Genomic DNA, 26284 nt, shown 5'->3' with positions numbered 1-26284 from the left:
ATTTGATTATGTTTGTTTTTTGTGGCTTGTTACGAACATGGATGCCGAGATAAACATTTGACAGCAGGTTTTTACTGCACCAACAATCAACTTTGTAAGAGCAGGCATCTTATTTTGCAGAAATCACAACAGAAGTCTTCAAACGTCAGCGCTGATTTAAGACCTTGGGATTGCAATTCATTCCTTCACTGCAGCTAGCAGCTGCCATTCATATGTAGCACAGACTGATCTGTGTGTTAATAGACAAAAACATATTGTAAGCAGCAGACTGAATCTAACTTTAGTACATTACTGCTGAGTTGCCTACATTCACTAAAATGCACATGTGATTGCAGACAATTACAATCAAATCTGATGGATGTTCCCCCTGTGGAACAAAGTAACGAGTCTAAAAAAAAACTACTGTATATAAATCAGTCTAGTTTTGAGGTTGTTTGGCTTGGTGATTATGGTTATTGAGCACCAATGTAAAGCACCACACCAGCAACCACTGAGAGAAGAGACGACGAGTGTAAAGGTTAGTCGGTACTTCTGGATAGCAAATCAAAGCAATGACGGTATTCATAAAGTCATCACAGTTGTTGACAACTAATCATCAGTGCAGCTATTTTTCGACACAATGGAAAACAACATTAAAACATACGGGTTAGTCCTTCCTCTGCTTCATCTCAGAGCTCTGCTACAGTGGCTGGACAGCATCACCACATATCATGATCAAAATGATAATAGTCGTGACTCAACATAGAAAAATAAATGTTTATACACGGCCACTTTGCCCAAGTTAAAATGGCACTGTGAGTGATGAATAAAATTAATATTCAAGTAAAAATAAAAACAAATACATTTTGAAAAACACCATCCGATCTTGGCATCACCTCCACTGACGCTGATGGAGACTCACAGGTGAAACACACTAACTGACAAATGTACTGTACTGGCAGCTTCTCACGTTACACTTTATATACAAGTTAGAGAACAGAAAGGAAACTCCACCAGAAAGAAGAAACTGTTGTCTTTTTTTTTTGTAATGCATTCTATACACTCGGTTCACCCTTTTTAACAGCCGACACAGAGCATAGTAAATAGCTTTTGTTCCCTCTTAAACATCTTGTGTGATTCGGACATCGACGGCATTGAACATTCAGTCGTGTCCTAATGCACTTGTTGATGTTTGTTTGTCCTTTTTTTTGTTGTTGTTTTTGATAAGGTAAGATGGATGTTTTTGACAGGAGGGAAGGGTCGGTCTGCTGGTCTACAGTGCAAATAAAGGGGCAAGAGACTCTGTGCAGCACTTTATCATAACAATGCTACTCTGCCTCATATGTTCATGAGCTCACAGTAATACTTCACTGTCTAGATTTACTGCATACTGGAAATACTGAAAATGTTGGTTACACATAATGAACTCATTCTTTAAAAGGTCCCATGTTATACTTTTATTTGGATGTTTATGAGATAATGTTTACATGCTTTAATGTTCAAAAAACATTACTTTTCATCTTCTGTGTTAGTGCCTGTCTCTTTAAGGCCTCCCCCTCAAAAAGCCCAGTCTGCTCTGATTGGTCAGCTTTCACAGGCCTGAGCAGGGCACCGCCCACCATGTTGCTACATCAGCTCTGCCGGTGTTCTTGCAACCGCGATCATACTGGGGGCGTGGCTGAGGGTGGTGACTGTACAGTGTGACATCACATTGTTACGGAAGTCCTGATGGCTCATTTGAAGACAGTTCTGAATACGTGCTGTGTACATTTCTCTGAGGATTGAGCGTTTTGATACTGTCAAAGTATATATACAGCACCGAGACGTGCTTTATAATTAAAAAACTACGCTAAAAAAATTTATGTTTTCTACAATATGGGACCTTTGAACTATTCTGATTTTATGTAATTTCTTGTGAGGCAAAATGTGACCGTTAAAGTTTGAGAAGTGCTACCGACCACCGCAGATGGAACAGCGGTAGCTTTTCCTGCACCCTTTGGTCCACAGTGTAAACTAACAGACCCACGTTCTTCCAAAGGTTCTGCACCCTCCCTTTTTTGTGCAACGCTTATTTTTTTTCTTCATTTTATCGGGAGCACAACAAAACGGTGCAAGCACAAGTCCCCCCAAAAGAAAAACCATTTGTAAATTCACCATGGCACTTCAGTCAAAATGGGAACTCTATGAACTGCAATCGCTGGACTGCATACATCTGTACATGTTCACGGTAAACTGCAGTGCTGTTTTTGGGTGTTTTTTTTGTTTTCTTCTTTTTTTAGTCAGCATAGTGCATGATCGACTCGACGTAGTTTCCTGGGAAGAGTCCGGTGACGCCGTTGCAGACGCCTTCGAACCAGCCGTCATCGTTTTTCTTGATGATGTAGATGATGGCTCCCTCCATGAAGGACAGCTCATCCTCCTTGTCCTTGCTGTAGTCATAGATGGCCACAACTGGGAAAAACAATGACACCACAGAAAGTTATCATTACACAAATGTATTGGGTTGAAGAATCGCTAGCAAACACACAGTCGTACTTCCCGTCACTGACCTTTCTCTAAATAAGCCTTGGGGGCCCAGTGGGGGTCTCCGTCAGAGTAAGGATCGCTGTAATGAACCACGGCGGCCTCCTCTTCCTCATAATCCACAGGTGGAGGAGGAGGAGGAGGGGAGGGCTCCTCAAACACACCAATGTCTTCTGGGGGAGGTGGAGGAGGCGGGGCGGGGCTGTCTGTTACTGAACGAGGACAAGGAGAGGATCAGAAAAGATGATGGAAAAAAGGAAGAGAGCAGGAGTGCACTGATCAGGTGTTTGCTCTTCTGATCGGATCTGTTGCTGCAGAGTGAGTGAGTGTACATATTCCATTTCTAAATTTAATTCTTTTTCAGAACCTCTTGTTTTATAATTTTCTCTCATGGATTGGGTCGGAGTGCTGCCAAAATATCCTAGAACAATATTTGAATCATTAACTATTTTCGGCTACTGCTGCTGCTACTGCTGCTACTGCTACTACTGCTGCTACTACTGCTGCTGCTGCTACTACTGCTGCTACTACTGCTACTGCTGCTACTACTGCTGCTACTGCTACTGCTACTACTGCTACTGCTACTGCTACTGCTACTACTGCTGCTACTGCTACTGCTACTACTGCTACTGCTACTGCTACTACTGCTACTGCTACTACTACTGCAACTGCAACTACTACTACTACTACTATTAGTAGTAGTAGTACTATTAGTAGCACTACTAACTACTAGTTCAGAAAACTTTATGAATCTTTTACTATAAAGACCAATGCAGAGAGTAAATGCTACAGTGGATGTGCAGTGATCTAAATGTTCACTAGAGGGCAGCTTAGGGTCCTTTTTACTCTCTAGTGAAGCAGTCATCCTACAACATCTACTACTACCACTGCTACTACTACTGCTACTACCACGACTACTGCTGCTACTGCTTATTTGAAATTTTGTTATATTAATTTTTTAAAGCTTATATACCTTTACTGTAGCCTCTTCTTAAGGTCTTCACTCATTTGCATGATATGTATTTTAGTTTTTACTTTAGTTATTCCCCTGAGAAATTAGCAGTGGCTTTTTAAACATACACTTGAAAAATAAACACTGTGTGTGAGAGAGCGAGATTGTGCCAAACGTTCAGCAGAAATGGAACTATCATTTTTTATCTATCACCATCATTTGTACTTTCATTAACACAAGTGCGAGGTGGTAAACTGGGCGGATCAGTGTTATTTTTAAAAGTCCTGACATCATCTTCTGTCCTCATGGAGGAACTCTCCCTACAGGCTTATAAACACAAGTCCGGCGATCAGAGAAAAAGCTGCACCTCTTATCTAGTTTATAAACCTGCTCTTGAATTAAACAAATATTGCACCGGAGGACTGAATTTAATGCATCCCTTCAATTCCAATCTGCTTGCGTTCTTCCACTGGTCTGACGACAGACTTTAAATCAGTTTGAGCCCTGAGAGCTGAAAATCCTTCACTGTATAACAATAGTTGTCTTGGATTTTATTAGTCCGATCCATTACTGCTTTAAGATCTGTGTAAACAGAGCAAACATGACGACATCTAGTCAGAGCTTGTAGGAGTCTATCAACCATTCCCTATAAAAACAAGAGTAAATTAGGATTCAGGCAGACAGAACAATCAAGACATTCTCTATTAAAAGAAAAAAATGTTTGTGTGGGTGCTGTTTGTAAGTGTTATCCAGTATTTCTTGGCTCATTGTTTAAGTGTTTTTACTTGATAAAACAATGAGTGTGTGTTCAGCGCTGTGACCTCTTTTTGACTGTGGCACTCTTTTCTTTGTCTGTGCTGTCAGGGTAGCTATTGCTGATCATACTAACTACCCAGTTCTTCTCTCATTTACATACTAATCCCTGTTTCTGCTGCTGGAAATGTAAAACGCATCACTTCCTTCGTGACAAAGTGCCTCGACTGAAAAAGGCAGAACAGAATCTGGCTGTTCAGAGGAAGAAAGGGTAAAAGGTTTAAGGTTTAAAGCATCATCTATTTTTTATCCGGCTGTGCGACGCATATCAAGCAGTGTGCTTCGGTTCACTTTGACGGCTACGTTTGACCAGAGGGGTACAGACAGTTAGATCCCTACACAGCTGCATCTCTCCAGACAGGAGGATGGTGAATCAGGACACGGCATCATGTCACATTTTCTCTCTTCACTGGACAGAGCAAAGGACGCACGCTTTCAGTGATCCATCACCATGGCAACAGACAGACGTCCGAGGGGTGTGGGCTCCCCGTCGACCCCGAATACAGTGCGAGAAAAGGTGTGCCGAGTGTAGCAAGCCACAGAGGAGACAGTGAGGCAGTGTGTGGACAGTTTCAGAGTGCTGATAAGAGATATGATCAAAGGGCTCTCTATGCATCTTTTCCTTCATAGAGAGACTTAAAATCTGATTATTCCACTGACTTGATTAGATTCATATCTCTGCTTAAGTAAGTGCATATGCATGTCTCTGTATGGATTTTCTACTTACTGCTCTCCTGCATTCTGGCCACAAAGCCGGTCAAAGGGATCTGTGGGGTGAGCTGGACCATTGGAGGAGGAGGCGGAGGAGCCACAGACACTGGAGCAGCAACACCGAGAGAGGCAGCAGACAGAGCAGCAAAGAGACACAGAGCGGTGGACAGGAAGGAAAGAGAAAAAAGAAGTGTAAAAAAGATGTAAGAGAATGGAGAAATAGACGGGGAAAATAAGAAAACAAAAAGCTTGTGAGTGAGCGAAACGGTGCAGGAAGCTTTGCTGAGCAATACATGTACACATTTCCAATCAGTGTTCTTTTGTGCTGCGTTTTTCAAGCTGGGCTAAAGAGGTGTTCATCTCGTCTCAGTCTGAGAATCGACCTCATCAGCATCTGTTTTAAGTCAGAAGCAATGGCTCGTAGTGGGCTTGTGCAACAGTGAAAGAGCTGTGAAGCACCGCAGGGATCCAAATACATGACAGTGATGGTTTGTGGTCGGAATGACACAGCAGAAATAGAAGCATTGACAGGTAGAGCTGCAGCATCGGTATCTGGAAAGTTATTTTTTGCATAACTGAAAGTGCAACATTTAGTTCAGTCACACACTTTAAAATCTCCATCTTCTCCTGTAATGAGGCTTTTTTTCAACATTGCCTTAAAAAGGAAAATACATGAACAGACAAACACAGCTGTCCTTGCTCAAAGACATGATGTCACACACACTCAATGCCAGGTCTGACTCATAAATCACATGTAATGGAGGGACGTCTGTAATCTCACTGGGCACTAATGTCTTATTATTCCACCCTGCTCTCACCACAGCTACACCCTGTGAGATCAATGAGCTCCGTCACGTAGCGGCGCTAGCTTTTTGTGCTTTCAAACCTTCTATTACGTTCAGCAGAAATCCAAACGTATCTTTCGCTTTAATTACATATCATGTCCCAGTTTAAGTCCCTGGTGGATGCAGCTCTGCATCATTGTCTCTCTCGCTCTCCTCCCAGACACGATAGACAGCCTCCTCCTCCGTCTGTGCCGAGGAAGATGCTCGTCCTTTGAGAGAGGAGCCATTAGAGGAGAATGGCTAAGAGTGATGCCTGCCAAAATAAATTCTACTCTTCTGACAGAAAATATGCATATGTCCTGGGTTTCCCCTTGTCTCGCAGCTGTTTATGTCTTTTCTTCCCTGAAATGCCTCCTGCCTGCCAGCCTGTCTCTCCTGAAGAAGACGCCTTCTCTGGCTGACTGAAGTGATAATGTCATAACTCAATTAGAAATGCTGATGAAACACTGCACGGTAGTGCTGAGGTGGGAAGGCTTCAACAACCCTGACTTCAGTAATTATGGCTCATCATTCATTTTCATTAGCCTCTGAAAGGGCTGGTTCATGCATAACTTTCAGTCCCAGAGGACAGTTTAGCAGTTTAACATAATCATGGAGAACAAAAAACTGAAAAGAACAGACAATTCAATAATTAAACACAAGCTTCCTCTCTTCTGCCAAATGTAGAGTAAACCATTGTTTGTGACACACATACTTTACATCACTGATCAATAAAAGTATCAAACCTGAGTTCTGTGGGTAAGCAGGGCCTCCGTTGATGTGTGGCTGCTGGGAGGAGACGGAGGGCGCGCGGCGGTAAGTGCCGGTGGCCGACACCATGGAGGCCGAGGAGGTGGTGGAGGAATTGTGACGGGAGATCTGGCGGGAGATGGTGCCGAACTGGGACATGGGTATGGGACCGAGTCCCGGGCCCTGAGGCACTGAGGCCGAGGAGGTCGCCACTGCACGAGAGGAGAGAGATACATGAGCACATTAACACCTCAGTCTGATGAGTCACTTTTAGGTGCTGACTTACTTTCAATATTAGCTGCAGTTTTATTAATATTACACATGCATTTAGGGCTGCAGTTAATTATTTTCATTGTTGATTTATCTATTTCCTTGTTTAATTTATTAGTTGTTTGGTCTATAAAATGTTGGGAAGTTGTGAAAAAGGTCCATCAGTGTTTCCAAAAAGCTAGAATGAGTTATAAATGTCTTGGTTTGTCCACAACCCAAAATATTCTGTTTACTTTCATAGAGGAGAAAAGAAACCAGAAAATATTCACATTTAAGAAGCTGGAATCAGAGAATCTGACTTTGTTGTTATTAAAAATGACTCAATTATCAAAATATTCAAGAATGAATTGAATAGTTGACAGCTTTACATTCATTTTCAGTATGTAACATAGAGAATGTGGGTAAAAATCATAAGCTGTTGTTGGTTTAATAAGAACGTCTAAATTCAGTTAAGTTTAGTCAACACTACAGGTCCACGACATAAAAAAGAAAAGAAAAAACGTCAAAAATGGTACGATAAAATTCCTTTTATGCAAGAACACTCTTTTCTCAATTCTCAGGGCCAGGTGTTCTATTGTGTCTTCCTTCCCTTCTTACATTTGCCTGCACAGCACCGCTAGCACAGGAGCTTCGGACCGGACGGGGCTAGCTAGTTAGCATGCTAACTCACGTAGATATCTCTACAACACAATACATAGACATCATAATGTCCAAACTGCTATTTATTCATATTCTGTTGAAAGTGCTCCTTAATGTTTGAATTTATTAGACTAAAATTCTTACATATTGGTCCTTGAGGCGAAATTTGATAAATGTACCTTTTATATATGAATATTCAAATTGTTATCTAATCCTCTGTTTGACCCGACACATTTAAGTGAATGTGATAATGCTGATTCTCAGGATAACACTGGACCAATGAGAGAGGACAAGTGGCACAGAGGGAGGTGCAATAAATATCCATTAGTGTAAACAGCAGTGAGTCCATACTGTGGACACCTGTGATGAGCAGTAAGGTCACAGCTGCTGAGACTCACCTTGCCCCATACTGGGAGGGGAGGGGGTGGGAACTGCGAGAGGGATTCCAACTCCACTGCCTCCGCTGTTCTCCCTGCCGCCGCTACCACCGCTGCTGCCACTGCAGACAGACAGAGAGAGAGACAGAGTCATTGTGGTGATCATTAGAGAATGTGTGAGACAAACCTAATTACATGACTGCTTTTGACATCCTATCATTACTCTCTCATGTGTCATTCCGACATAACAATATTCTCATCACTGTGGAAACACAGTCACAGTGATAATGCTGTTGGCACATTCACATATGGACGCTGTCCATGCGAGCCACAGTTACATTTACAGTTACACAGTGTTACAAAAACAATATGAAGCCAAGGCTCGTTTGGGATGCAAAAGGAGGAGAATCACGTTCAAATCTCAACAGCTCAGACTAAAGGAGTAATTAGACGCTGCCTTCAGCTGCTGAATTGTAAATCTGAACATGAATAAATTATTGCATTGAATTGGAAATACTGGTGTGGTCATCAAAAGCAAAGAAGGGCAGATAGCTGTAAATAGCTTTAGTTAGCAACCCATCCTCTATGCACAACAGACCATGATTTAATAGGACCTATGGCACTTATTTTTAGGAAGCACTAGCACGCTGACACTGGTTTTTATTTGTGGATTAACAACTATAATGGATGGATTAATGGATCTGTTCTAAAGCTCTGTGATTAAACTATGAACTTGATGATCAAGTGCTGACTTTAATTTAAGGGCTGTTTTATTTATACTGGCTGAACAGGACGAGGGCTGCACGACAGTATCAGCCGATAACGGCTTTAAAATGAAATATCGGCAATGTGGCAGACTGATAAGATGACACCTTGATTATAAGCACGCATCACAAACTGTTGACTACAGTAAGAAGTTTTCCTTTATCACCCAGTGAATGTGTTCATTTTGAAGAGGATTGTATGTCTGCATCAGTCATTGGACAATCCAGATTAGAGTATGAATAATGATATGTTAATTCCACTACAGAAGAGACTTGATGTTGTCTGCAATTAAGTGGTAAAAATATGGGCATATATTTGCACATATTTGCACAGGCTACACTAATTCACTGTTCATTCAATATTTGACCACTCTATGCCAACTTCATAGGTAACCAAACTGGTCCGACTCTGGTGTGGTTTAAGTGATCAGCTTTGGCCTCTATCAGTAGACCATTAATGTGTCCAAGCACAGAAAACATGTTAATGTCTCCTACCTGTGTGTCCTGGGCCTCTGGTTGAGAGAGGCTGTGCGTGCGGGGCTGTGCTGGCTGCCCAGTCGGGCCGGGCTCGTCATATAATCATTGGGCACCACGGGAGGCTTCACTGGCTCCAGGGTCTTGTAGGGAGTGTTACGCCTGGATAAAGGTAAAACAAGTGCCAAAGAGAACACAGGTAAATTTCAATGCTTTCATGATGCGAGAGAAAGTACTTTGGGCTAAGAGACACTGTACAGTATCAATATATAAAAAGGTTTACACAGATGTAGAATAACCAGAATTTAAAGGATGTTAAAAACTACTACAATGTCACTGTCGATCTTACCCCAGGGTACCACGACCCGCCATGGGGGGGCTTGGGGGTTTCTGTGTGGGTGGGTTGGTCCTGGAAAGAGTCCCTCCTCGTCCTGCCGCATTGTTCCCATGTTGCTAAAGGGGCAGAGACAAGTTAAAACACTGCTTTTATAGAATCTGATTCGCTGACACCAGTGTTTCCCCTGCCAATGAATATTAAGGCTGAGGAGTCACTTAGAATGACTAAGCAAAACTTGAATTACTTTCAAATAAGCATCTCATCTTTAGTTTTAGCAGGGCATCATTTTTTAGGAGAAACACTGGCACAAAAAAAATTCTGTCCACAGATGGATGTAAAGACACTAAACAGGAGACGAGGTAAGATATTAAGGGAGAAGGAGGACAGAAAGTAAGTAGGTGACTGTGCATTTAAAATGGGATGTCACTCATTGACACAGGTAGTTACATTGAACAGGCAACAACTGATTAAAAAACTCTGATGTGTAAAGATGCTGCTATGATGCACTGTAATTCATCAGCTTTTCATGGAGTAAGGTCATTCCATGTCATCAAAATCTGAAATCTGACAGTTAATGGGTGCATGGATACCTCGACTGATCGGAATTTTATCAATAAATGACAAAAAGAGGAGAAAGACAACCATTTCTTACCTTGGCCTTAAGCCACTGAGTGCAAGCAGGCAAAAAGGGAAGACAGAAAACAAGATACGCTCATTGGTTAATGGTTAAAAAAAGAGAGTTTAGAGAGAGCATGAACTACATCTACTCTTCATCCAGTTATTGTACATACAGTAAATAAAGTTGAAAGAGGGACAATGAAGGCAGCAGAGAGGGTGTAGAACATCTAGGAGACTAATGTAAGAACACATGCTAGTATCAAAATAAGTCTATGTGGGACTGAATGTTTGATTAGAATTTTTATTCCTTGAATTACAGTATTAGTAATCAATATTAATCACATTTTCTTCTGATGATTTAATAATACTGAATAACAAATAAAGCTGTCCGTCTCTGATGATATACATTAGAAGTCAAAATGCCATTCTCTTAATGAAGTAATGCTGGGTTTTTTTGATACAATAACAGGTTTTTGTCACAATAAGGTTTTGAAATAACTTATCAACATTGTTAATTAATTTTCAACTAATTAAGTGATCAACTTTCGGTCCATTTTGTTAAACTTTTATCAAAATATTTGGCCTATTATCTGTCAGAATAAACCCACAGACACCTGCCTGCCAGAGATGAAACCGACACCCAAAAAAAACCAATACAGGTTTTACGCAAAGAAGAGGAAGAAATAACTTCCTTTTGTTCCATTTTGTAATCAAAAGTTAAACCACCACCTCACTCTGGATCAAATATGCATAGTGAAACAACTCCCCAACCCCGTTTGTGTGTATGTGTGTGTATACGTAAGAGTATTCTGTGTGCCTCAGCGTCTAGACTTGTGCTACAGACTGTAATCAGAATGAGAATCACTTAAATCTCTAGACACACTAGAAATAATGAGCAGTGCTGAGCTACATGTGGCTGCGCTGACGATTTAAGTGTTGCGCTAAGAAGAAAAAACAGGGCAGTAAAGCACAGTGAGGTCATAAATAACAGCAGTGAGGTGTTCAGGCCGTCGGAGTGGCTGAAACTATGTCACCCTGGTAACTGCCAGCAATGCCAATAAAGGCTGTTATGGTCGAGGGGTGACACAGTCATCCGTAAATGTGTGAATGGGCCTCTGCACGCTCAGGTCTGACTTCCCATCTAGCCAGAGGTTGGTGAGTTCCCCTGGTTGTGTGGATGAAATGTAGAGAGGTGATGATCACGCCCTGAGTGCTTGAGGGATTCTAACACAGCCAGGAGCAAATAGGCTGCAAGGCTGCGGTGCCAAAAAGCTGATTTCCCACACAGTATGAACACACCATAAACATGAAATGAAAACACACTTACTAGGGCTGCAACTAACGATCATTTCCATTATCAATTAATAATCATTTAGTCTGTAAAATGTCAAGAAATTGTGAAAAAATGGTCATCACAATTTACCAGAGCCCAAGATGATGTCTTCAATTTGCTTTTTTTGTCCAACCAACAGTTAAAAAACCTGAAGAATCTTTATGAACTATCATACATTACATTTAAGAAGCTGGAACCTGCAAATGTTTGACATGTTTGCTTGAAAAATGATTTCTTGATTATCAATAAGTTGGTGATGATTTATTTTTTGATTGATAAACTAATCATTGCAGCTCTAATGCACACAACTGCACCAACATGTGGATTAATATACCTCTCTCTCTCTCTCTCTCTCTCTGTAAATGTCTATTTAGTGTGTGTTGCGGTGGTGAGTATGAAATTACATCAATCCTTCTGAATTATTCACAGACATCTGCGAGAGAGAAATGTGTTCTGGGGAAAAAATATGGAATGAGATATACATTTCTGTCCACACCGAGCCAGACAAATGCACATCCATGAACGAAAATGCAGCTACACACACACACACACACACACACACGCACACACACAAATACACACAAACCAGACAGAGAAATCACAGAGAATACAAAATGAAGCGGTAGCCAAGCAGCCTTCAATCCACAGATTTCTTTTTTCTTACTTTAATAATGATCTTACCCCTTTTAAAACAGCTAAATTCAAGGTGCTCCGCAAATGTTGACTCCCAAAATGTGTCATTTTACAGATGTCTGAGTCATGCTTTTGTAAGTGCTGGCAGGAAGAACTGCCGTCTTCCTGTGCAGGTACATTTGAAAAGACTGATTTCTAGCATCTACACTGATCTGCACTGATTTCTGCAGAAATCCATTATCTGCAGCATCCATGAATGATGCTTCATTTGCATAGCAGGCCAGGCCAAATCTGTCTCGGTGTGAGCCAGCTCTCAGAGGAGGAAATACTAGCTTTTGAATTTGAATCGGCGGATGTTTGAAAATCAGCAGACGGCCACTATCTCAACAGAGACAGACATGGATGAGGAGGCCTGCTCAAACGCTCTGCGGAAATGTGTGACAGCAGCGGTCAATGCACATAACACACTCGCACACAAGCAAAAATGGACAGAATGAGGAAGAAGAAGAAGAAGAAGAAGAAGAAGAAGAAGAAGAAGAAGAAGAGGGGAGAGGAGCAGAGAGGAGAGGAGAGGAGACGCCGGATGGATCATGTGGAGAGAGAATAAAACATTGAAGAATGAGCCGGAAAAACGGTTGAAAGAATGTTTTCCCACAATTCAATAAGGGTTGTGATGGTGTGAGTGCCACTTGGCCACAGTGTCTCGTCCTTGCAACACACAAACTTTTTCATGAACTTCTAGCTAACTGGGTTGTTACTGGACATGACAAACAAAACCTCTGACATGCAAAGCTTTTTAAGCCACAGTCAGCTACAAACTGAGCATTTTATTCTTGGTGTTTCTGTACTTTATTACCTAAAAGACCAGTGTATTGATCGGCTGGGAGCGTGAGTGGATGTGAGCCAGTTAATCATGAAAGCAGACCATCACGTTGTTCACATGAAAGTGCCAGCTGTAAACTCGACTAAGTATGTGTTTTTCTGTCTGGCAGAATTGATGAACACTGGAAATCAATACGACATATATATCCAAGTAATGACTTTGGGATTTAGCTGCAACAGTCGCTGCGGTGAAGCTAGAATAGTGAACGTGCTTTTTGAAAACCAGAAGCAATAAAATGAACAGAAACTAGGGGGCTTTTGATATGAGTAAATACATGCAGTGAGATTTAAGTCTGTTTTGTTCACACTCAAGCAAACTATCAGGAATTATTTGGAGATAATGACTTAAATCCTTCTTACTTTGACACCGTGTCCCACATCATCCAGCAGTGTGTAGTCGATGGGCTTTCGAATGTAGCGCACCGGCCGCTCCATGTTGCCTGGGGCGATGATCTTGTGGGTGCGAGAGGTGTTCTTGTTTGTGGTCAGGATGCCGATCTCTCGACGCGCCACCTTCTCCTTATGAATATCCACTGTCTGCAGGAGGGAGAAATGAAGGGGGGCATGAGTGAAGGGTTACAACAGACTCTTTAGTTCTCGTATCGTTTATACTTAGAATTCTCAAAATGTATTCAATGTAACTGAAGAGTCGCCTTTATTTTAGGGGTTACTATACATGCATGATTTCTGATTTCCCCTGCAAAGAGATTGGATTTTATTTTACTAAAAAGGCCTCCCCGGTGCCTGTTACAGTCATTTGCCTTTAATGCAACCCTGACACTTCCTCCATCTGGTTCCTGTTAAAAGCCTCCCTGGAGCTCAAGGGGCATAATTGCCTCCCTCTGCTTCTATGGAGGGATTTTTTAGAAGATATTTTTTAGATATTTTCGATTTTGATAAAAGTGGCTAAATACTGGAGAAGAATAGAGTTGTTGTTTTTTTTTTAAGAATTTTATGAACCCATCTTAAAGTGTTCAAATGATTGCAGCAGGAACAACATGGCCATGTTTGAAAGAAGAACACTTGTGGGGTCCCTCAGGGCTGCATTTAAGGCCCACTCTTCCAACTCTTTTTATTTAAAAGTGCAATATGTAAGAATTGGCCAACTGTCGAATGCAGTGGCATACTCAAAACAAACAGGGGTTAACATATTTTCAGAGTAACTGCTAACTGCTTCTAACTGTAGCGGCCGTTAGCTAGTAAGTTAAATTAACCATACAGTTAGCGGTCATATCTCATAACTCTGCCTGGACTGGTTCCTTGGAGCAATGAGCATTGGTGTTGTTTACTATCAGGCTATCATCTCTTGAGATACAAAGTGGCTAGGGGCTAGCTGGTTAGCATGCTAACTTCAACAGATATCTCCGCAACACAATGGACAGACATCAAAACTGTTCAATTGATAATTCTAGATCATTTCTGAATATTTTAAAACAAAAATTATTGTATTATTCACCTTTAAGCAAATCAATGTGTTCTTGAAACTCTGATTATATAAATGCCAGCTTTCATTTGAGGATTTGCAGAAACAATTGTTGTTCACAAAAAAATGTTCACAACAAATATATATTTAATACCTGCTGTACTCTGCAATTGCAGTCAAGCATTTCATATCTTGACCCTTGCAGTCCATGTTGTGTGACATCAGTTAGTAACAGAAAGCAGCAAAATAAACAAGTAATTATACAAAAAAGATAATCACGTTTTTTGAATATCACCGAGTTAATCCCTCCGCGGTTTTTAAATCCCCTGCCCTCCCACTGTTTCGACACACACTCTGGGTTCAGCCTTTGAACTCCTACTGACCCACAATTCTGCTCTATTGCCCTACACCCTGGGGCCCATTTAACGAAGCTCCCCTTTAAGCCCCCGCAACAGGAGCGATTGGAAATACCAGTGACCTCCATCTCCTCTGCGATTACAGACATCATCGCTCTCAGCACCCATTCACAGCGGGCGCCTGATGGACTGGCCTTCAATTTATGAATGATAGATGAATCTGGAAGGGTGAGTGATGGAGTGAGGGGAGGAGAGCTGAACGGAAAATAGGGAAGGTGGGGTGGACAGATGTCTTCATCACTGGAATGTGAGGTCATACTTGGGGAAGAGTGCTGACAAGTGTTAGTGTTAATCCTACCGTAAATACAAGACACTAGACTGTAAGAGACAAATTTGACTTTGTAAAGTAAACCCATAAGTGTGTATGTGTGGGCATGTATATTTGAGAGCAGAGTTTTGTGAGTAGATGTGTGCTTGTATGTGTGTGCGAGACCCACACATCAACGAGGTCACGCATCAATCACCACTCAGACATCTCAGCGTGTCGACCCGACAGCTCCACTCCTGCCACCGCCTCTCTCTGGGTGCTGGAGATGAAGAGATTGAAAGTCTGATGGCCGGTGTGAAGTGGACCTGCAACTGCCGCTGCCTATTGCTGTTAAAGGCTCTCCCTGTGTCTGACATGAAGTCTGTGTGCTGCATGTGACAGATATATATAGAGAAAAAGCTGGGCTCTCTTTTTTTAGGAGAGGAAACTGAAGCAACACACCCAGCTTCAGCTGGGAAGTAAGAAAAAAAAAAAGACCCGCCTATTTCCTGCCAGTGATAGGCGAGTAGAGGTGGAGATTAGAGAAAGTGAGAACAACAATACCCAGAAGGACAGAAAGGCAAGATGAGATAAAGAGAGAGAATATTATTTGTTAAACTAGAAGCAGTTCTGTTGGGCTGTTATGATCAAAAAGAAATGAAGAAGAAAGCGAAATGGTGATTGAATAGATGCTAAGAAAATGTTTAGCCCCAAAATGAAGGCATCTTTATGAATTATACCATAGAACAGCCATCAAAACTGCAGCAGTTCAACAAGTATCCTACATCTGCAGGTGATGACTGGACCCCGTCAGCTCCATTCCAGAATTTCCTCTACACACCCATCGCTAAAAAGGAAGTCATCTAAGTGAGGTAATCTTTATGGAACATCTAGACATAATAACTGTTACCTAATCATTGACGACAGACCTCAGTCTGCCCTTCCTGCACTCTCTCAATCTCATTTTCTTTTGTAATCTCTTTACTCTAATAAACATCTGGCTGTCTGCTCAACCTCTGCAGTGTGCTGCTGAGAGCAGATGGCACAGTTGTGATTTTCACCGCTGGATCTATACAGTAGTTTCAGCCTAATAAATCTGTGTTTTAGCTAATGACCAGTCTCTGCAGTGCAGTCGGACAAGTTGCACTTTTTTTTAGTCTTGTTGAAGTGTTACTGGCAAGAGGAAAACATGATGTAGTCTGTATTGAGATTCCAAGGCGTGTCAACATGTGTGATTTCATATACGTTGATCTCATATATGGCTTGGTAACAAATTCAGACAATTCTAGTTATGAATGAAACATCGCAAGTGTCGTTTATGTGTCATTATCAGTATGTGAAGGTTTATTCTGAACTTCAGAGGATCTGACAAATTGAAACGGTGGGCACACTGAGATGATGACTACTCATGAGAAAAAGGAACAGATGAATCTGAAAGCAAACAGCAGGACTCAAGGAAATGGAAAAGAGGAGTAAGGAGACTCATGGGAAGCTCCTTCATGTTTTGGATCACACCAGAAGCACTGGTTTGGGTTAAGGTACCCGAAGTGAATGCACACACACACACATTTTTAGATACAACCATTCAATAAAACTAAAGAGACATGAGCTGCAGCAGCTCTGTTTTGATTAAACACACTGTTGTAGTAGCATTTCTTGTATAATTTTGTCTCCTCTGCTGTGGGTTTTTAAATCCTACAGAGATGGGACTTGGATTTGGCAGCAATGTTTGGCTACCTTCTCTCTCTAATCCCATTTTAACCCTTTCAAGTCAAGACAATTTGCACAACCTGAGCCAGAAAACACTTGGCACAAGCAAGCATGTTAAAATTAAATTTTTTGGACACATCATTACTATAATAATGAATCAAGCCCTGGAGACAAACCTGTATGAGATGCATGCAAAAGTAATTCAACTTTTTAGAATTTCCTTCAACCCATCTGTGCCTGAGATATCTACTATTCATGCAGCCATTTCTATTGTAATGCTGCTCGTAAAACATGCATGAGGTCAGCTTTGTTGACTTGAATAAGGCTGGTAAGTTAACAATACAGGTAGGCCCAAATCTTTTGCCTTGGAGTGTCAAAACTGAAATTTGATGTTGGGCCACGGGCCAAAATGTATGATTTATATTGGTACTAGGATCCCAAGTTTGCTTAATTTACTGACTTCCTGCACAGTTTCACTTTCTACCAAACAAAAAATTAAACAGCACAAACAATGATTTATAGAATAATTTTTAAATATTAATTTTTTATATTTTTCCACCAGAAACAGAAAACTGGCGAGCCAAATTGAACCTTACGGTGGGCCAACTTTGGTCGTGGTCAGCTCTTTTATTTTATTCTATGTAAAGGACCAATATTCTCACTTAGAACAGAGCCATCATTAATGTGCTTTTACTGCTATGAAAAGTCAAAATGGCTGCTGTGAAAAGAACTATATTAAACATAATGGACAGACTGGGGCTGGAGACAAAAATACTACCTCCAGTTAAATGACCATACTCACTTAACAGCTTCTGTACTGGGTAGCTGTCAAGTGTTTCCACATCAGAGTGGTTACGTGGCCCTATAGAGCTATTTTATCTGAGCAGAAATATCAAAGGGTGGTGCATAAAACACCACTGACCGTCTATAAAGGATCAATAAAAGACTTTGGTTGTTCGTCATTAGACTGCACCTAACTGTACTCCATCCTGCTGCCTGTGGAGTAGAGCGGGAGCTGAAAATGCTAACCAGGCGAAAGAGCTGGCGTCAGGATTTCACTTCATCCCTGACAGGCTTAATGAAGCACACAGGGAGGGGACGAGGGGACATTCACTGGCTGACAGGCAGGGTGGCCGCATGAAGCGCACAGAGAGACAGAGAGAGGACTGCTGATGAAGCAGGAGGGACTGAAGAGGGGCTGTGGAGGTTTGGCAGCTCCAGCACGATCCATGCCCCTGCCATATCTGTCTGTTTTTATAATGTACCGCTGTGTCATTGTGCACTTTGATGCTTTGACACAGAAGAGTACCAGCAAGTCTGTAACAGTGATGTATGCGACTAGTCGACTAGTTGCCCCCCTCAATAGTCGTCACCTGAAATACCAGTCTGTTTCACTTATTACAACTGTATTAATGTCAGTCTTGGGGAGTAATGGGACTACGTAATCAGGATACAAAAAAGCTGTAGTCTGGTAAAATTACAGATAAAAAGATGTAATCAGATTACAGATACATTCAGTAAGAAAGGGGATTACTAACAGGATATACTAGTCTGCAACCATGCCCATGCACACACATGACAACACTTCATGTGTCTCACACAACATCCCTCTGTTCTTGAGTAAAACCGAGTACACGCAGAAATGTCATGTCATCTCAGTCAAATGTTGCTTTTTAAAAAAACAAGCATCCATTACTAATGTTAACAACACCGATAACTGTGTCTAAGATGTCACGCAGCCATGCGGTCTCAAATGGCTCATAATACACAGAATATTTTTCGGACAATGTTTAAACTCATGAATTCAACTGTGCTCAGCTTTGACCGTTTCTCTGAATATTATCTTACTTTTAGACTAGTAGACTAGTCTAAGTTTACACTTGTTTGTATAGTTTGTACTTTATTTTCTATTGTACTTGTGTTAACTTATTTTGGCTTTATGATACTGAAAGCTGTAGATTTTGATTTATACTGTATGTGTAAAAGCCCAACGAAAATAAGGGATAGCTATAAACTCTGTGAAGCACATCATTTTACTGGTCTGTATTGGACTATGTTAAATCGCATCCTCCCTATCAAATAAATAAACATAAATACTTGAGAAAGTTGAATCCTCAATTGACAATCCTTAAAACCACGCCTTGATTTAAAATTCCTCTACAGGATATAGAAAACAGGGACAGTTTATAAACTTGAATATCCAGCAATAGTATATTATAAATTCTCAAACAAAAGCCAGTATAGCATAAAGCCAGACAGTCACCAATGAAGACTAAAACAAAATCAGGGTTAGGGTCAAAAAAAGGTTCTCTTCTTTCTGCAGATAAGGTTAATACAGGCCCTCAAGCCATTTTGCACAATGGTAAAATAAAGAAAATTCATTCATGCATAGGTGTGTCTGTGTTCATCTTCCAGTGCTGGGGTGTGTACCTGGGAGATGTGGTTGATGGAAGACTCCATGCGTCGTAGTTGCGAGGCCTGGATGTCCAGCAGCTGCAGCACATTGTTAGCTAAGGCATTGATCTGGTAGGCCACACTGGCCAGAGACTGGGTGGTGTAGGCCTTGGTCTCCTCCAGGGCCTTCTTCTTGTCTTGAGCCTAGCAGAGAGGGGACAGAAGGACAAAGAGGAAGATAAATTAGTGGAAGGATGTGTGGGTGAAAGGGTCGGCAGAGGAAAGTTAAGATATAAGCTCCAAAAAACTCAAGAGCAAAAAATGCTGCACTCTCATTATTACTCTCCTATCAGTGCGAGTGGTGAGTGAGAGGGCAGCCTTCTGTATTTGACAGGACCATTCATTCTCAACTGTTTTTAAACTGCAAAGCCCGGTTAAGATCTGAGGGAATGACTTTGTGGATGCAAAGCAGGCTGGAAACGGACAACAATAAATTCTGAATAACTCCGATGGACAACATGGGACAGGTGCATGGTGGGAGTAGAGCCCAGTGTACAGGAATGCCAAGACATTTCATAGGGTCCCAAATCTCCACCAGCCTGCACAAACCATCTGTTTCTGGATGCCTTTAAATAGCAAAGGGACTGAATGGACATATTTATAGCTTGGAAACAACACAGGGACAATGCAGTCACATAGAGAACCAGTCCAATAGGGAACTGCCAGGAAACTGGAAGCAGGATTGCAACAAGCAATTAGCTTCAATATAAATTATTCTATTGATTTAATTTTTTCCATTCATGAATTCCTTGTTTAATGAAGGAAATGTCAAAGCTGAAATATATGCCTTACCTTACCTTAACAAATAGAGTTAATTAAACTTAAATTTAATAGTTACTTCACTGTTCATTCACAAGTTAAATTAACTTTAAATTGTTTGTATTATTCATCATTAATCAACGTTTTACCACACAATGTTGCTCAATTTAGACACACATGACAAGGGGAAAAGAATTCTTATCTTACCATTATCTATCTTACCATTTTAGATAATATATTATTGTTATGTACTTGTCTTATTCATGAAGCTTTATTGAGCAAGAGGAAGTTAAGAATGAGTTACATCACCATGCAACACTCAGAACTGAACAATGGAAATGACATCTTGCTGCTCCATAGTAGCTATGATGTACTTTCAACACAATGCCAAAAAACCGACACCCTCTTGAGTGCATGACTCGGTACGTTAGTGCAAGGGAATTGATATTTTAGGAAATAATCGTATTCGCTTTCTTGCCAAGAGTTGAATTATCAGATCAATATCACTCTCATATCTTTGCATTACGTATAGAGCTAGAGGCCAGAAAACAATAAATGTAGTTTATCATGAAAAAGTGCAAGAAAGGGGAAACAGCTTGCTTGGCTCTTTCCAAACCAAAGTTAGAAGAAAAAAAAATGTGCTCCCTTATTAACATAACTTGCTTGTTTGAACTGTGCAAAAACAGAAATGTAATAAAATGCAGCTCTATGGGAGGGATACGTGCTGAAGCAAGCTACCCGTTTCCCCCTGGTTCCTCTCTTTATGCAAATCTGAGCTAATTACTACAGCTTCATAGTAAACAGACAGATATGAGAGAGATGAGTCTTCCCATGTAGATCTCAGAAAAAAAGCAAATGAGTGTGTTTAAAAATTGGGTTATACCCACTGTGTTAGATCAGTTGCTCAATCTTAAGCTGTTCAGTCACTATGATTATTTTGTGCCTACTTTTAATGCTCTAATCTACAATCCCATAAATGCAGTGTCAGTGCCACGAAAAGACATCAGCTATGATTTCCCAGCTGTGACCAAACAACTATTTGGTTGTGTGTGTGTGTGTGTGTGTGTGTGTGTGTGTGTGTGTGTGTGTGTGTGTGTATGTGTGTGTGTGGTAGCAGGAGGCTAACAGTCTGCAGCAGGATGACACCATTTTACAACAGGACCACCTGCCCACCTGCTACCTCTCAAACCACCTGCAGCACCAGTATCTGTTGCAGATATCTGGCGGGACCTGCGGGTCGGCTGGTCCCCCGCAGATCTTTGACTGCCAGTTTGTAAAACACAGGAAACACTGCTGGCTTACTCAGCATTATCACAGAGACTGGAACGGGTCCTCACACCTAAGCTTGGAAAACGCTGACTTATGTTTCCAAGGACATGTGCACATTATGCTTTTCTCATGAGTCACATACACTCAAAAATTTTGAGAATACATAAACATACTTAGACATATACACACAATTATCTTTAACAGAGTGCAGTGCATTAATGAGAGGGAGATTAAAGAAGAAAGTGTGTGAACTGGGATTTAAAGAGAGGTTAAATCTTTCAGCGGTATCAAACTAATTAAAAAAGTCTGAAAATAATATGCATAAAAACCCCATGTTAATAATAGCCTACATCTCCCTAATACACATTATTCATCATGGATCTCTCTCTCTCTCCTGCTTTGAGATATTATGTTTCAAATTAAGCTCACAAAAGGCTTTTTGTAAATGCTCCACTTGGAATGTCTTTTTTTGTTAAGCACCAGACTCAACCTGAACAATGCATTGAAATAAGGTAATTTCTGAGTGTCACATCAAACTGAACAGCAGGTCTGTCACTGGAATATCATTAACCTCATGAGTCATGAACAAAGCAGCCATGAGTCAGAGGGGTATCATGTGAGCTGAAGGGGGGGATTTTGGTGGGGGGTTAACATCAGGGGAAAATGAAGTAGTTTCATGGGCTTCAATCCCAGCACCCTTTTCTCCACACATCCTCTAGAAGAGAGTAGAAACATTTTTTTCTTTAAAGGATAAGTTCACCCAAAAGAAGAAATTTAGTCATTATCTATTCGCCCTCATGCCGATGGAAAGTCAGGTGAAGTTTCATAGTAATCCAAGTCTCCGGAAGCCTCAAGATCCCATATTGATTTAGAAATATGCGCAGATGAGCCTGTGTATCCACTTCAGATGTGGTGTGTCCCAACCCTTTTAGTTTAGCAGCTACAGTGAAGATTTCAGCTTAGAAAAGGATGCAAATACCGTCTTTTCAAATCAATTTGGTATCTTAAGTTTCCAGACACTTGGATTCGGCGGACGAGCTTCATGAAGCCATTTCATGTCCTTTTTAAAGTTGTTATTTTTATGTTTTAAACACATCCCCATCTACAGTTCTTCAGCTGTTAAGGAGAAACTGCAACATTTTACAGTGAAGCTCCAGAAATGTTTTGTGGACACAAAATCTTACCCTACTTTTTACTGGCATGAGAGTGAGTAGATAATGACTCATTAAGTTATCCTTTAACTTCTTCTAAAAACTGATACCAACTGGTCCACCCAAAGAAGTGCCACTCACACATATTGACTGACACTTTGTGGTTTCGGTGTGCAAACTGCATCCTGGAACAAAATGAAGAAAGTAGTGTAGATTTTAAGATGGAACATTTCACAAACCTTAATGTTAAGACCAGTCTGCAAACCAATAGCAGCAAAGACCCATCAGTATCCCAAAAACAGCTTTGATATCATCCAAAGAGTTGCTATTTTAGCACACAAAGGCCTTAAAGATGGTGCGAACAAAGCTGAGTTCTGCTTTCAAGCCACCAATCATTGTGTGTGACAGCTTTTTTTTTTTTCAAATGGCTCATTTCAAACATCAAATCTAAGAATAAAACTCTTTTCTCCAGCATCCCTGAGTGGATTTAAATATCCAGCATGCATTTCCTGTATGATCTTTTTTTGCAGTTTTGTTGTTCCAGTTGATACTGTGAACACACAAACTACATTTATAAAATGTAAAACATATTCCACATCCAATGTTACTGCACACAATATCAACATAAGCTTTAATGGCCTGCACAGCTTTCTTACCCTTAATTCCCTTGTTGTGTTTGTCAAGTGTGTTTATATGCGTGCAGGATTCTGGCTAATGTTTTTAATGTCCCTGAAGAAATCATTATTCAGGAGAAGCTGCTTACAAGCATCTTCATACTACACGTGATATTCTCGATGTTGCAGTAGAAAGCGACACTATGTTACATGGTTCTGAAAATCCGTTGTGAGTTGTGTTAAATGCAATACTTAATTTTTTCTAAGCAAAAAAGCCCTGAGAGCTTATAATTATATATTTTTAATGACACTTTAAAATGACAGACCTTCTGACTTACATTCAAATCTCTTGGTCCATTGTGCATGAAAGTATCACACGGATGCAACATCAATGAGGGTAATAAATCTTGTTTGAATGATGCCAGCTATTTCCAATAAACCATCACAGTGCATTCTGGGAATTAGTCGCCTCAAGTGACTCATAAAAAAAAAAAAAAAAGGTAATATGATGCAAACATGTTGCAGCACTGAGAATGAACATTGCCTTAACAAGCTACGATCGAAGGTAGGGCTGCAACTAATGACTACTTTCATCGTCAATAAACCTGTCGGTTATTTTCTCCATTATTGATTTGCTGTTTGGTCAATAAAATTTCAGAAAATGGTGAAAAATGTCCATCAGTGTTTCCCAAAGACCAAGATGATGTCCTTAAATTTCTTGTTTTGTCCACATCCAAATATATTCAGTTTACTATCATAGAATAGTAAAGAAACCACAAAAAATTCACATTTAAGAAGCTGCAATCAGGAAATTTTGACCTTTTATTCCCTTTAACATTACTCAAACTGACAAATCCATTATCAAAACAGTATGTGACAAATTTAATCATTGACAATTAATAGATTAATCGTTGTAGCTCTAATTAAAAGCTGTCCAGCACCAACTGTTCACCAGACATATTTTTTTCATCGTCCACTACAAATACACATCTGCTTTGTCTGTTTTTGCTCCTTTCCATACTTTCTTCATGCTGTAAAAGACAACAAAATGTCTACAACGTTACAGGGAAAGACACATCAATCACACATCAAAATCAGATCTGAACGCGCCTGTTGTCAACACCTCACATATGTGGTTTTTCATTTCCTTTGGCTGTGACATGTTGAGATGAATTTCACTGCATCAAAATTTAAAGCAAATTCTAGACTGATGATTCATGAGCGTCACCAATCAGCAAAAATAATTGGAGTTGGGGTGCAGGAGGCTTAATTCCTGTCCTTGCTAGGATTTATCCATGAGCTTATGAACGGAACCACACACCTTTCTGCCAAGTAGTGACAAGGATGGGTCAAGCTATCAACCCGGTGCACCTCACATCATGTAAGTGCGGCAGAATCCTCATTTAATGTCCACAAAATAATACTAATTATTGGCATTTAAAACATACCCAAGCAAAATCCTCATACAGCTTCATGCATACTGATACTGGGGTGCACACACTCCAACACACAGCTTATCAGTATCCAAACGTGTATTGAAACGGTGTAACCTAAATTGCAGTTTTAGTGACAAGCAAGGAAAAGTGATCTGACGTGTTATTACGCCTCAACTGTGGACTTTCTCAGCACCACAGTCAAAAAATTACCATGCTGGAGCACAGCGGGGCGTCTGGTGTGTGCCGGTCTGTCAACAGACACTGCTGTTCACACACACCAGACCATTCAACCTAGTCAGCTCACACTCTCACACACATTTACTGAGCACACTCTCGCTGCGGCAAAGTAACAGGGTGATGAGGTTTAGTGCGAGCAACTCTTCAGGCTAGAAATCCCAAAATTGTTTTAATATTTTATGCAAATTGAGGCACGGATCATTGTGAGTTCATCCGAGGGAGACTCCCAATCCGAGGGAAAAGATCTGGCTGTTGAACATGTGCAGACTGGATCACATTTCACAGCATTTTGTAGGTGGAGAAATCACACTATCGAAATGAGTGCACTGCTGAGTGAAACTGTCGCCTGGTTTGTGCCCAGTCTGTGACTACTGATTCATACTTTCCCTCACACTGATCAAACATTCGGTCTCTATGCAAAAAAAACAAGCAGACACACCTATTTTAAACCTGCACCGTGCATTTGATTACAAGCTAAATTCGATCCATGGACATGCTTAAAAACCCCTGTAGCAGACACATGATACCTGCATCATGAGAGGCTTAACCCCTGTCATGACTTGTGTTTTTCCCTTTAAAGTCTATAAGGGCCTGGCCTACATAAGGATATCCACTAATGATAAGCAACCTCACAGATGAGATGCTTGATGCCTTAACAGCTAATGGGAAAGACTGAGTATCTCATGGAAATCGTTTTAACAGTACAAGTGAGTTATAGTGAGTTTATAGTGAGTAAGCGTTTCGTGGTAATTATTTTTCTGGTATTATAACATCCATAAAATATTCCTTTGTAAGCACTCATAGTTTTGCTAATGTTAGCTTTTAAATTTTGCACTAGAATAATTGTTTAATTTGATATTTCCTCCTCTACAGCACTGTTATGTGGCCCAAACGTGTGACGCCTGCCACACAAGCCATGTGAAAAAAAGGAGCATTAACGCTGATGTGAACATTTATATATATAAAAATGGGGGTCGACATTTTATTCAGTCACAGGTACCTATGGGAGAATGCAGTCAGTGACAAACCACTGGGTCATAACAACGACACACCCTCTGAAAGCCCCCAGCAAGCTTTTCTACACACCGAGTGTAGCCTTTAAATGTGAACATGGCTCCGGTAAAGCGGGCCGACCAGCCCCAAACGAGCTGAATAACGAAGCACACGGCACCGAGCCGCGACTGAATCCACAGCACCGGGAGAAAAGGAGGCCACTCCGTGTAGCTAGCGGTTTGAGGATCCCTTTCAGTTGCGACCAGCATTTCCTGTCCCTGTGGTTTCACTCACTTCTACTACAGCACCGCAGACACGACGGAGATAACGGGGAAATTCACCCCATTTAACGGCCGTTAGCCTCCTCTTACCTGGACATAATTGTTTTCACAGTATTCCGCCACCCGGGACAGGTTCTGGTAGCTTTCCACAAGAGCTCTTTTGCCGGCAGGGATTTCCTCCTCTAATAGCATTTGTAGCTCTGCCATCTTACATCCCTTTGCATTTCTCTCCTCTCTGTCCTTTTCAGTGAGGCGAGGCGGTGATGCTGTGCTGCGTTACTGAGAGAGGGGCTCCCCCGCCTGGCATTGTGGGGCCGCTGGCCTCCGATTCACAACAGCCCGTGACAAATGGCAGCTACGTAATAAACGGTGGCCGGTGATTGGCTGAGAGGCCGAGGAGAAGAGGAGTCGACCA

General features: G+C 41.1%; 1 protein-coding gene across 2 annotated transcripts; it reads right to left on the bottom strand.

Moving 5' to 3' along the window:
- Positions 1–5: 5 nt before the first annotated feature.
- On the bottom strand, positions 6–26236 carry LOC141016655 (abl interactor 1-like). Of its 2 annotated transcripts, XM_073491149.1 has the most exons (10): positions 25960–26177; positions 19106–19273; positions 13240–13416; positions 9426–9529; positions 9098–9238; positions 7860–7960; positions 6549–6764; positions 4995–5084; positions 2529–2714; positions 6–2430 (listed from the first exon to the last, which is right to left on the bottom strand). In XM_073491149.1, exons 1-10 carry the CDS (start codon positions 26074–26076, stop codon positions 2255–2257), a joined length of 1476 nt encoding a protein of 491 aa, XP_073347250.1. In that variant the 5' UTR covers positions 26077–26177; the 3' UTR covers positions 6–2254. The 2 variants fall into 2 exon arrangements, with proteins under 2 accessions (XP_073347250.1, XP_073347251.1); XM_073491150.1 differs by lacking the exon at positions 4995–5084 and having other exon boundaries at positions 25960–26236.
- Positions 26237–26284: the final 48 nt, after the last annotated feature.

Source organism: Pagrus major, chromosome 21 (assembly GCF_040436345.1).
Source record: "Pagrus major chromosome 21, Pma_NU_1.0".
Taxonomy (NCBI): Eukaryota; Metazoa; Chordata; class Actinopteri; order Spariformes; family Sparidae; genus Pagrus; species Pagrus major.
This window is presented reverse-complemented; position numbering and strand designations above follow the sequence as displayed.